At 34.0% G+C, this 12795-nt stretch overlaps 1 protein-coding gene across 1 annotated transcript in view; it reads left to right on the forward strand.

Annotated features, from left to right (window-relative positions):
- The window catches only part of LOC129223437 (cell adhesion molecule Dscam2-like), a 157639-nt gene that overhangs the window by 32183 nt on the left and 112661 nt on the right, over positions 1–12795 (forward strand). The window contains exons 2-4 of the mRNA XM_054858050.1: positions 7597–7758; positions 8827–8973; positions 9864–10157. Coding sequence (XP_054714025.1) covers positions 7653–7758; positions 8827–8973; positions 9864–10157 — 547 coding nt within the window. The 5' untranslated portion in view covers positions 7597–7652. The remainder of the gene's footprint in view (positions 1–7596; positions 7759–8826; positions 8974–9863; positions 10158–12795) is intronic.

The following is a 12795-nucleotide window of genomic DNA, read 5'->3' on the forward strand; positions in this document are numbered from 1 at the left end:
ATATCGATTTGTGAAGTTAGTAAATCAAACTGATTTTGCTACTTGCTCAAAAATTGGCTATTATAAGGATTTATATGGACTGGGGCTATTATTTTCCGGTGATTATATTTGACAGAATGTTTATGATGGTGAAATTTTATTGAATGTATTTTTTTTTACATAATGGCATTATTTAATTAGGTTGCGATTGGAGTAGAGCAGTTCGGCTTTGAAAGTAATGCATTTCAATATTGAAGAACAAGACTTAAGTGATAAAATTACAGAAGTGATGATGACAATAATAAACTTATTTCTCTATTTAGAAATAGCTTCTCACTTTAGTAATATTTTTCCTACCCTTAACTCACATCTGCTTTAAACAGTGTAAATTCTACATTGACGATATGTTTCTTTTTGTACGGTGGGCGGTGAAATGGGAGGGGGGAGGGTCGACATAAAAACGCATTTTACCTTCTACCTTTGACGCACATGCGCAGAGATCTGTTTATATAACATCGTTTAACAATTCAGCTAATGCTAAACCTCTGTGGCGCAATCGGCGACCACGTACTGCTCATTACTCTCCCACGCAGTGAACCTATGACTTTCAATAACCTCTAGTAAACGCATAGCTTTTGTCTGCCAGTCCTAAGAGTGCTTTTAAAAAAAACTACCGTTTCAGACATTGTATTTTGCGGTTATATTTTTGTAATTGTTCTCATTGCTCAGGTAAAGGGATGGGGAGGGGGACCCTTGAACCTAGGCCCTTCAGAAGTTTGTCAAGCTTTCCTAAAGTAACTATACTATTTGCCTAAACAAAGCGCCAATCATTTGATAAAGTGTCAGTGCTTGTAAATTAGTATTATTCTTTATTAGCTGTGCCCGCACGGCTTTACCCGTAGTAGAAAATTATAATGGATGATAATTAACAAATAATGGATGATGAATTTCTCTTCAATGTGGCTATGTCAATATACTTGTTCATGTTATGATACTTTACTCGTCCATGTTATGATAATTTGCTCGGTAAAATTGGTTAAATGTTTGAATAGAAAAATAACAAAATATAGTTTTTGAAAAATCGGTTCAAGATGCTCATTCTTATGCTGCGAACTAATTTTGTGCTAAATTAAATGAAGTTCGGCCGAACGGTCTAGGCACTATGCGTGTAACAGACATGCAGAGAACCAGACATACAGACGTTCAGCTTTATTATTAGTAAAGAAAATCGAATTGTAAAAGGCGGTTTGGTTATATAAGAAAAAAAGAAAAAAAAACATCAGTAATTTATTTCTCGCTTTTTAAACCGATGATTGAATATATTCTTGAAACCAACAAAAAAATGCCATTAGGTACATTAAAATTCATAAATTGTTAAATTGTATTATAATGCAACGTATAGTCCAAAGAAATTTCTGCAAGTTTTAGTCAGATCAAACTTTGACAACCAATTTGTTCCACCCTAAGAACATGGTCGACTCCATAGGTTCCAGAGTGTCAATAACAAGTTGAATAAAACTACTCCAGGGAGTAAACTGAGCATCGTATTGCTCATTTATTTCTGTGAATAATTTAAATTTAAGAAACATATGGTAGGAGCGAGTATCTGCATAATGCAATTCCACCGCAACACGAAACAAATCCACTGTAACTTTTATCAGTAGCTTCCAGTAAAGCCCTTGATCGAAGACTTTAGCGTTCATCCCCCTCTTCCCCCTTGACACACTTCCAAAGCATATTTTCTCGTCGTTTTCTTACAACACTACAATTCCGCCGGGGGACTTGGAAAAGTAGTGTTTGGCACAGCGAACTTGGTGAAGTTTAAATTGGTTTCTCTGTTTCCCTTGACTCCATGATGCAAAGGGCGAAAAATGGTTCCATTCCAGGTTATTTAACTCAATATTTTCTTAAGTAAATACTGCTCTGCATTTTTTTCTCGTCTTTTCCAGCAATTTGCAGTTTAAAACGTATCATGTAAGAATTTTATTTGATGAAACTAGGGGAGTCATTACACTAGTCTCCCCCTCCCCCAGATAGGGACATTTAAATATCTGTGAAACCGTTCCTTGTGCAAATTTTGGATGAATATCGGTTGGTTTTGTTGACAGTGGTAAGGCGGTAGAACATTAGTGACTATTATTTAATAGGAAAAAGTAAATAAATGAAACATAATAAGTCAATAAAGCATAATACTTTTCAACAAAACTTCTTCACTTTTCCTGCTTTGAAAATAACTCCAAAGTACTTATTAGTGATACTGCATTCCTTACCAAACTTAGAACTAACAAAACATGTTTCTTTATGCGTCTGACCTGGCTTGAAACTGGTTTTAATCAACGCTATTCTACCGTCACATGCAATTTAAAAGATCATAATGGTGTAAAGTTAATTTGGGAAAAATATTTAGAGCAATGATAGTTGATTAGGTGGTAGTTTTCTAGATACTAATCACAGAGGCAGTAGTGTCCTGATCGGGAAGGTGTAGAACTCGTATTTTGAGGGTTCCAGGTTCAATTTCAGCCGATAGAAGATCCTCCGTGTACTCTAATGGTGACTGGAGCACATTAAATATGTTCATGGTAACAAAGTCCTCCATGTTCCCCCTTAAAATCAATCCTTCAGGGAGTGCTCTATCAAAGGTTGTTCGTCTATTGGTTTTTATCAAAATACATCGCTCTCTTCAGGGTCCCATCCAACCGGTTATTCCACGCGTTGTTGTAGGTACGGGGGACAGTGAAGTGTAATATAGATACTAGTCACAAAATACATGTTTTCTCAAAACCGTATGTTTTTGTAGCAGAAATATTATTTTACCATAGTTACAAACAAACCATTTAATCATTTAAGTATCTTTTTAAGTCGTGAATAAAACCGAACGTGTAATAATATACCTCAATCGTATGTTATGCTAAGCTAAGCAAAAATCCCTGTGGAGCAATTCTGGATATCATTAATTCTAATTTTAGTCAAGATACTCACTATTTATTCCTATTTCTTGTGCCCGCTGGGATGTTAGGACTCATTTCAGCTTGGATTTGTTAGTTAAGGTTCAGAATTCCTTAGAAAATACTGCATTATTGTAATCCCCCACATGTAATAAAATACGATCCATTTAGGGAGAATATTTTATATTTCCATCTTAAACTCTTTATCTTAAAAAGGTATGTTTATTGATTTTCGTTGCCCACGCTATAATACATTATATTATATCATAGTGCAAAATAATGTGCATTGTACTATGCTGCTGATATATTTTTTTTTTACTATTTTTCAAAATTGTTAAGATCACTGTTGTTCTTGCAATAGCCGAACGATCGTTTCAAATTCGGTAAATTAAAACAAACGATTTCAGAAATCAATAGCGCAAGCAAAAAGTAAACGACTCTCATGCTTGATGATTCTCATTCCCGATTTTTTTTTTACTGAACCAACTGCCGTTCTGAATGACTGAAGTCGAAAATCATAAGCTTCAAAATAAATAAATAAATAAATAATGTTAATAACAAATTGGGTTATATCATTAGTATAGGCTTTCAGGACAATAATAAATATAAGAAACGAGCATAATGTTTAGCGCGGCACAATAAAAAATTTCCTGATAAAAGGTCCTGAGCAATAGAGAAAAAGGCGGTGCAAGGTGAAGCCTTGCAATATCAACATTAATTAGCTTTAAGTTCTTTACGTGTGAAAATTTTTATTTGACTAAGTTCAGTGAGGCCTCGTGGTCTAACGGTGAAGTTACTTGTTTTGCAAACCGAAGGCAGTGGCGTAACTACGTACCACAAGTCTGAAGGGGCCGAAAATTTTTGAGCTTTGTTTTTATTCACTTTTATTATTTTTTTCCGAAAATGAAACTTCGTTCAAAAAGTTTGTATTGGTGCTAGGGCTTCCTAGTAACCCAGAATCTATTGACCTAGAGCTCCCGATTAAGATATCGGGGCTCATAGGCCGAACACTTTTTCGGGGTGCTCATGTAGCCAAACATTACAATTTTTGCTATTTGCTAAAACAATTTTCACTATTTGGGGCTCTCAAATAGCAGGGGCTCTAGGTCAAGGTCTATTTGGCCTATTCTTCTATCAATGTACTTTTTCAGGCTACAGAACGGAGAAGTTACGTTTAGTGAAGACTTCAAAGCGAAAAAAATATCTTTTTGAAATAAAACAATATCTTCCGATCGCGCAACGAACCTACATGTTTGAAAAAATGTAAACTTTAAGCCCTTTTTCAACTTTTTTTTTTCTTTTAGTTTAACGATCCTCATAAGTTCGGTATGAAATACTAATAGAAGAACGTTTGTTTATAAAACAAATGTGATATTTTAGTACTAGAGCCTGCCTGTAAATTGTTCACATGGCCCTTTAATCCCGCGATACTCATATTTGTCTATGACGCTTAGTACAGTGTATGCATCTAATACGCCCCATTAGCGAAATAAAAACCGCAAAAATTTCACAGACGGTTCCATTCATGTTTACAGAACAACTCAAACCTGTCGATACTTACCTGACAATCTAAAACAAGTTGTTTACCCTGTCATTGAAAGAAACTCTTTCTTTGCGCATCCCGAAAACTTATTAATGGCAATGGTGTTTGATGAAAGGAGGCACATATAAGAACTTTAAAAACGTCTTAAAAGCCAGAGAATCTGTTTCTAAAGGCAAAAGCATTAGAAACTTTGTTATTCCATCTCTAAATTTCGAAGCAGAAGGTTACACAGAGATTAATAATTGGAACACGACAAAGCTATCTTATCCACCTTTTCTTCGAAAAGTTCCTAACAGAGACATTGAAAATCTTATTGCAACAGGCACTATACCCGATTGGGATATGAAACGATTCCCCTGCCATACGCACGCTGTCGAAAGATATGTGAAGCTAGTGACGGAGGCTTCATTCAAAGTGTGTGGATTTAAATCAAGAGATGGCTACTTAAGAGCAACATTGAAATCCAGATCAATTATGCCCGAATTTTCCAAAAAATCTGATTATAAACTAGCTTTAACAACTAACACTGAAAACAATAAGACTTGTATACTGGATTGTAAATTTGGTAAATATTTTATAACGTTTTATTATTTGAAAATGTTTCATTGTTGTAAAGAATGGTAGTTTTGCATGTTTCGAAGATACCTTAAAAGTCAAGAAATAAATTAATGTTTATGTGTAATATAGGGTTTTTTAAAAGGTTTTTCCCTGTAACACCGGGGAAAAAAACAACAAGAACAATCTTATTTTTAATCACTAAGAAAAGATGAAATTCTCCCTTTTTTTACTTTTCATGCTTGTTCCTGGATCAGAAGGTATTATTTGATTTCAATATGTTTTTTTAAATTTCTGAAGGCTTCACCAATCGTAACTTTTCTGTCTTAGAGTATTAAAAAGAAACGTTGGAGAAAAATTTTTAAAAAATCTCTAAGAACACATGAAATTTTCCATTTTTTCAAATTTTTAGGCTCGTTGCGGGATCGGAAGATATTATCCAATTTTAAAAAAATTTGTTTTGTTTTGTAAGTCTTCACCAATCGCAACTTTTCTGCACTATTACAATTCGAAAATAAAAACTCTGTTTTTTTCGTTCCACCCTAGTGAACATTCAGCGCGCCAGTGGAGTGCGCGCCAAAGTTCATCACTTTTGATGTCATAAAGACCACGCCTTGTTTGAAAAATCGGACGTTTTGAAAAATTAATGAAAAATGTAACGTTTTAAAAATAAAAGATTTTCCTGGCTCCGTGTTATTTCTTTTTCGTTCCATAAACTTAAGTGATTAAAAGTAGTACTTTTGACTGATGGAAACAACCCCATTAGGGAAAAAAAAGCGCGTAAATTTGGCAAACAAAGATATAAAACAATAAAGTTGATATCTGCTTAATGGTATAAAGTAGTAAATTAAGAAGGTTTATTCCCCCATATTCCATGCAGGGAGAGGTATCGGCCTAGCTTGACACTAGCAACTTGTTTGATATCTTAATTTATTTTTTGAGTGTCACTATATTTCATGGCTAAAATGGCAAGTAGTGTTTATTTGCTTTGCCTCATTAATGAACACAAATACTGTTTTATGAATGTCAGCATCTTTTGAAAGCTGTGACAGTCACTCAGACCTGATTAAGGCACATGTCTACTAGGCCCTGGGCCTGGTTTCAATCTTCTTAAGGGGCTTCGAATTTTCAAAAAACCTATGCACAGCATTAAAAAATCATGTATTTTTGTGAAAATGAAAAAAAAAAAAATCATGAATCATGTTTTAAGTAAATGTTAAACATTATTTTGCGTTGATTTAAATGATAGAATAGAGAGGGGGGGGGGGCTTCCAAAGCATTGTAGGCCTTGGCCTCAATTTTAGTTAGTCAGGCCCTGCAGTCACTGGCACTGGTCTAGTTTGTAAAATTCTGAGTGGTATCCATAAATATAGAAATAAATATTTTATTTTTGTTTTCTTCATTAATTTTTAAATTTTACTTTAAAGTGATTTTATTTTGAATTAGTTTATGAAGTACAGCTCAAAATGAATTTTTCAAGGGGGGGGGGGGTGTCTCAATAAACCATACGCCCATGACATCGGTCAATAAATGCTCTGTATTTAATTAATTGTGTAAACAATATGAAGTAATTTGCTTGTGAATAAAATATTGATGTTCAATTCAAAATCAGTTTTCTTGCTGTCGGAATTTCGGGGGTTGAGGGCGGGTGATTCACAGCTAAGATATATACCTCTTCCTCTTCTGAAGATCAAAATAAGAGCAACTTTGTTTTCCATAAACAACGGCAAACCACGCTGCGCTCCTATCCCCTTCGTTTCGACTCCTTCGGAACCGGTTCTATTGTAACCCAGGGACTGAATCTTGACGTTGTGCATGCTCCTCCTCTTTTTGTGTCACGTGAACTTCGTTCGTTTTTAGCTAATTTTAAGTTGTAATTTTGAAGAATCCAAGTCAGTTTTTTAAAAACTGAGTTGATTTTTGGGAGTTTTAAGTGGAGGACTATTCAAATCAACCAACGTTCCGCGATTACCCGAACCATGCAGGTTCCTCTGTTGAAAGTTGAATATAACACCTGTTTGACTCTAAACTGCGTTCACGGGAAAGGTAGACTAGATGTATGCAAAGACATGAGCCACTTGGTCTGAACCATTGTTTGGCTTGGACAAGAAGAAATTGGTGGTAAGAAGACGGCGATGACAAATACTATTGGACATAATCTTTGTGTATTCCAGCGAAATTCCACATAAGCGGACCTTCTGGAAACTAAGTTGTTTACTTCTGGTGTACCTTTTCCGTGAACAGAGTTCAAAGGAAGTGTATCATCCGATTAAAAAAAACGTATCATGAAAGTGTCTGTGTTTTATTCAAGCGCTGGTGCAATAAAGGGGTGAAAAAAACTTTCAGCATGTCCTGGTATAAGTGGTCCAATGGAAAGCTTTCTTAAAAAAATTATAGTGACCTATCTTTGACAATTTGCCCGCATTTTTTAAAAATATATATCTATAAATGTCGAGAACATGAACTGTAAAATATGAAGGAGTTTATTCCTCACAACGTGGTGCAGTTAAGCAAACTTTAATGACATGTAAAGTACATACATATTTTATTTATTGTATTTATTTCATATTTCAGTTGTGAACCAAAAATATGAAATTCGATTATCTGATGAGTTTGTTCTGCGTGGCAACATGGCTCTTCTCCGGTGTCCTGTCCCCAGTTTTGTTAGTGATTACGTCAGAGTAACATCGTGGGAGAGAATTGATGGTTTCCTAATAACACCTGGCTTTCTAAGTGGTAAAAACTTAAAATTACTTGTTTTAAAAGATGCTAAGCAATATTGTTACCTAGTTTTACTAAAGAAATATATGCTCCAACAATGTCTCACACCTAAGTAATATTTTTAAAAAACTGATGTTTTGTTTAATTTTCGTTCTTAAATGCTAAATCATGATAATATATGATGAGTATTAAAATCACTATTTGAATTATTGCATATCTCGGGGTAAGAATGTGATATGTCATTTGATGTGAATTTTTCAGTAGGTCATTTTCCAACTTTTGAAAACTTCTGCAAATATGTTTAATGGGTATTATTCATTCTACACTCTTCAATACCAAAAGAAGATATGGTCTTCTCCAAATGACATAATCCATTGTCATGTTTATTTCAGTTTTAGTTATCTGAAACAAAAATTTTGATCCTTGTGGCTTGTCACATTTCTGCCCCAAGATCTTCAATTAGACCCTTACTCTCTTTATAGATTACTAGTTGTACCCTCACGGCTTTGCCCGTAGTTGAAAATTAAAAGGTCATTCGGTTCGCCTGTATATTTACAAATAATGGATGACGAATTTCTCGCCAATTGGCTATGTTCGTTCACTCTCCCATTCCACGTCATGATAATTTCATAATTTACTTGTCCATCTTATGATAATTTTGCTCCGGAAAGTGTTCTTAAAATTGTAATAGAAAAATAACAAAATCGAATTTTCAAAAAAATCGCTTCGAGGTGCACACCCCATGTTACCAACTAACTTTGTGCCAAATTTCATGAAATTCGGCTGAACGGTCTAGGCACTATGTGCGTCACAGACATCCTACAGACATCCTATAGACATTCAGACATCCAGACAGAGACTTTGAGCTTTATTATTAATAAAGAAAATATGATATCGCATTACTGCATAATCATAACTTCTTACGTTTATAATTACGTGTAATGATAGGACAGTAACTCCAACTCACATTAATGACAATAACTGATTTCAATTTCTTACTTTTATTTAAAATAATATTTGCTGTGTGAAATACTCGTACATATAACCATATTCATGTTTTAATATTTGTACGTTTCTTTTCAGGAAAATATGGTATTTTGCAAAATGGTGATTTATACATCCGTGATACGACAGAACATGATAGTTCTTTTAGTTTTCGATGTCACACAGAAAATACTGTTACAAGAGAGAAGAAAGTCAGCATGACTTACTCCAAAATTATAGTTACTGGTAATGGCTTTACATTATTATATGGTGCGGTTGTTTGTAATTAAACTTGCATGCTAAGCTATATAAAAATATAAACGTTTTCCTGAATTCAGAAAACTTAAGCTATGTTTGTGTTATTTTGAAAATAAAACGATACATTTTGAGGCTTCCCACCTTCATAAAGTCTTCTTTTACCTTAACGGATCTCGTGAATATATTTTTGGTATTTACAACTTTTTTTGGTAACTCAAATCATAATTGTCGGCTTACTTTTAGCACCTAAATACCTATATTAACATGATACGTTATTTTATTTAAAAAGAGACGCGTGCGTGTTCCCCTCAAATTACTGTTCTATTATACTTTTACATGGAAATTACCTATAAAGTAATTTATTTACTAAATGCGAAATATGGCATGGGTACAAGAAAAATGCAAGAATAAAACAATTCCTTGCAGGTTCTTGCATAAACTTAATAATGTATTGTAGTCTTAAGCGAGAATGATTTTTTATCCTGGATATAGAGGGTTCAAATATGCAAGAAAATATGAATTCGACGAACATTTTGACTTTATCGCTACTTTTAAAACCTTTTTTTTTATTGCATAAGTAATGCTTATTATTTTCGAATCAACTTCTTACTTTCGCTCTCAATCTCTTATTACAGTTTTAATGATGATAAAGGAACCTACTCAGACTTTAAAAATTTAAAATAATTTGCAATTATGCAAGTTTCATGCATGCATTTATTACATGTTGAACGTTTCTGAATAACACGCTAAGGCATACTGTAATCTAGTTTATTTAAGAAAAATGTCGAAACAAGCGACATACAGCTAAATCCTCGAATTAACCGGCTTCATGTTTTAAAATATTTTCATTTTTAATTTGATTTCTTCTCTATTTTTAGAACCTCATCACAACCAAGCGCCGAGGATCATGCGTAGATCCAGCAGGGTATCAGTTCCTATCGGTCAAAAGGCAACCCTGTCCTGCATAGCACAAGGGCACCCAGTTCCTTCTTATCGTTGGCATAAAGTTGCTGGCGAACTCAGAACTCTTCCGGAACTTGGATCAACAGTAAGGCAGGAAGGTGGTGTGCTTGTTTTTCATAAAGTTGTTCAAGCAGATGCAGGAACTTATATTTGTGAAGTCAGTAACAGCATTGGACAAGACAAAGTGGAGGCTGAACTAATTGTTGAAGGTATGTAGAAATATTACATTGAAGCTGTGACTAAACGACGATAACATCGTTTTTAAGCAACATAGTGGTTAGTTAACGTGTTTGTATAATTGCAAACATCCATTAGGAAAATGCTTTTTCTATGCAGTTTAGTTTGAAATTTTTTGAAAACATAACACAGTGGGGAAAGAAAATAAAAGCAATAAAATCAGTAATTTTTATCCGCTCGTATAATGGGGTTGTTTCCTTCAGTCAAAAGTAGTAATATTAGTCACTAATTTGATAGAATAAGCAAAAAAAAAAAAAAAAAACAAAAAAAAAACATGGACACAGAAAAATCTTTCATTTTCCCAATATTTATTTTTTAATTATTTTTTAAAATGTTCGATTTTTCAAGCAAGGCGTGATCTTGATGACGTCACAAATGATGCTCTTTGGCGCATCTTTGTACCGCGTTTCCACGTTATGATAATCAAGAAGCGAATTAAAAGTGCGCTCTACGCTTGCTATCAACCATATCGTTGCCAATAGACGTGAGTAAAGATGCGAATTAAATATTTTGCTCTGTGAAAGGCAACACAGAATGGCATTTCATTGTTTGTGATGTCATCGGCAAGAAATGTAAACAATGAAAGCGCACCGATTTAAGTTTTTTTTTTTTTTAATATTAAACTTAAACAAATTATTTAAAAAATGGTCAGATCCTATGTTTTTAAGCATGTTCTTTCAGAAAAAAAAATACTTTTTAAATTTTGGGAACGACCCCATTGAGGGGCTGGCATGGGGAAGATAGTATCACAAAAAATAATTTTTCATGTGATTTAGAAAAGGTCAAAGCAAGAATCTAGGTCTACATGTAAGTCATCTTCCGCCGTTCATAGAAACTAAATCATTTTGCCGATTGACCTACTGTTTATCAAATACCATTGGCTTTTGCGTTTACTATTTTTTGCGTGAAAAAAGCAAAAAACTAGATAGGTGTGAATTATTGTCTTCTTTATGTCAGCTCCTCAATTTTGTCTTTTGATTGCTTATTTGTTTAGAAGCAATCACATGTCCACACCTCTTGAAGAGTTGTCGTCAAAACTGAATCTTCTTGTTATTATAAGCACATTCGAAAATTTAAGTTGGTGCTTTTCTCTTTATTTGGTGATTTTTTTCAAGAAAAAGAAAAAGGAAAACATTTATTAGTGTTCTTAGATTTTACTTAACTATAAATATGACAAAATTTTCGCAAAACGAAATTTCGTTGAAACTAATACTGCGCTAAAAACCTTAATAGTAAGAGAAAATGGGGCAAACTTGAAATGGTGAAATATTTACTCTGATTTTAGCTCCACCTATCTTGTATTTTTTTAACTATGGTGTATCATATGTAGCCTATTCCAGTTAGGAAAAAAATACCGACGAAGATTAAATCATTTGATAATACAAACAATTAGAAACTAGTATGTTGTGGCCTTCACGAAACTTTCTTCTATATTTTTCTTTTTTTTCTGATCCCTCCCCATGCTTGACGAGGAAGCAATATTCCCAACGAAAACAAAATTACACATGCAAATACTTGACGACCATCCCAATGTCTGAATTATTACAAAAGCAAATCAAAGAGCGATAATTGAAAGTTATTTTAAAAGCTTTGCTTGAATTAATTACAAATATTTTATTTGTTAACAAACACTAGATGGCAACAGTTAAAAATTTTAAATCATCGCGATTTTCTGGTTATTTTCCAACAGTTAAAATCACGCGAAATACGCAGACGACAGTCTATTACAATTTATCTTTCTTATTGTTGCATTTATAAAGCTATTTTTATTCACACAAGAAAAGCCCCCCCCCCCCCATGGATCAACTGTTGCCAAAATTGAACCAACGCCTGTTTACATATGGATTGACATTCATTCCAAATTTCATCCAGAAGGTAGCATTACTTCTTGCGATACGGAACTCACAATAAAAAAAAGAACGTTCGATTGCGCCACCCCCTTTTCAGCTATTGACACCAAAATAGAGTCAGCACTTATACCCTCTAGGGGCTACTTATCGATAAATTTTTCTTTGATTCCTTTCATTATTTCTTGAGATACAGCAGTCACAATTGACGACAAAAAACGTTCTATAGCTCAACCCCCGTTTACGTTATTGACACCAAAATTGAATCAGCACCTGTTCCTGTTAATGGCAACATAAGGACCAAATTTTGTTTGGTTCCGCCAGTTACTTCCTGAGGAATAGCAAGCAAGCGTAACTCAAAAAAGTCCGATTGCTCCACCACTCTTGGAGGAATTCGCGTCAAAAACCAATGGGCACAAATTCACATAGGGGCACATATGTGTACCAAATTTCGTTCGATTTCATGTGGTAGTCTTTGCTGTAGAACGGCCACAAAAAACTGGTCACACACAGACGTGACACACACACACACACACACACACACGGACATTTTCCAAAAATAGTCGAAATGAACTCAGCACAACTCAAAACGTTCGAATCCGTCAAAATTCGAAATTTGAAAATTTGCACGAATCCAATACTTTTTTCTATATATTAGATATAGAAGAAAGTAAAAATGCTAACCATATTGCAATATGAAATACTAAAAATAAAAATAAAAAATACTATTTCAGTGAAAGTTTTACTATAAAATACAATATTC

This window comes from Uloborus diversus, chromosome 5, assembly GCF_026930045.1.
Source record: "Uloborus diversus isolate 005 chromosome 5, Udiv.v.3.1, whole genome shotgun sequence".
Lineage (NCBI taxonomy): Eukaryota > Metazoa > Arthropoda > Arachnida > Araneae > Uloboridae > Uloborus > Uloborus diversus.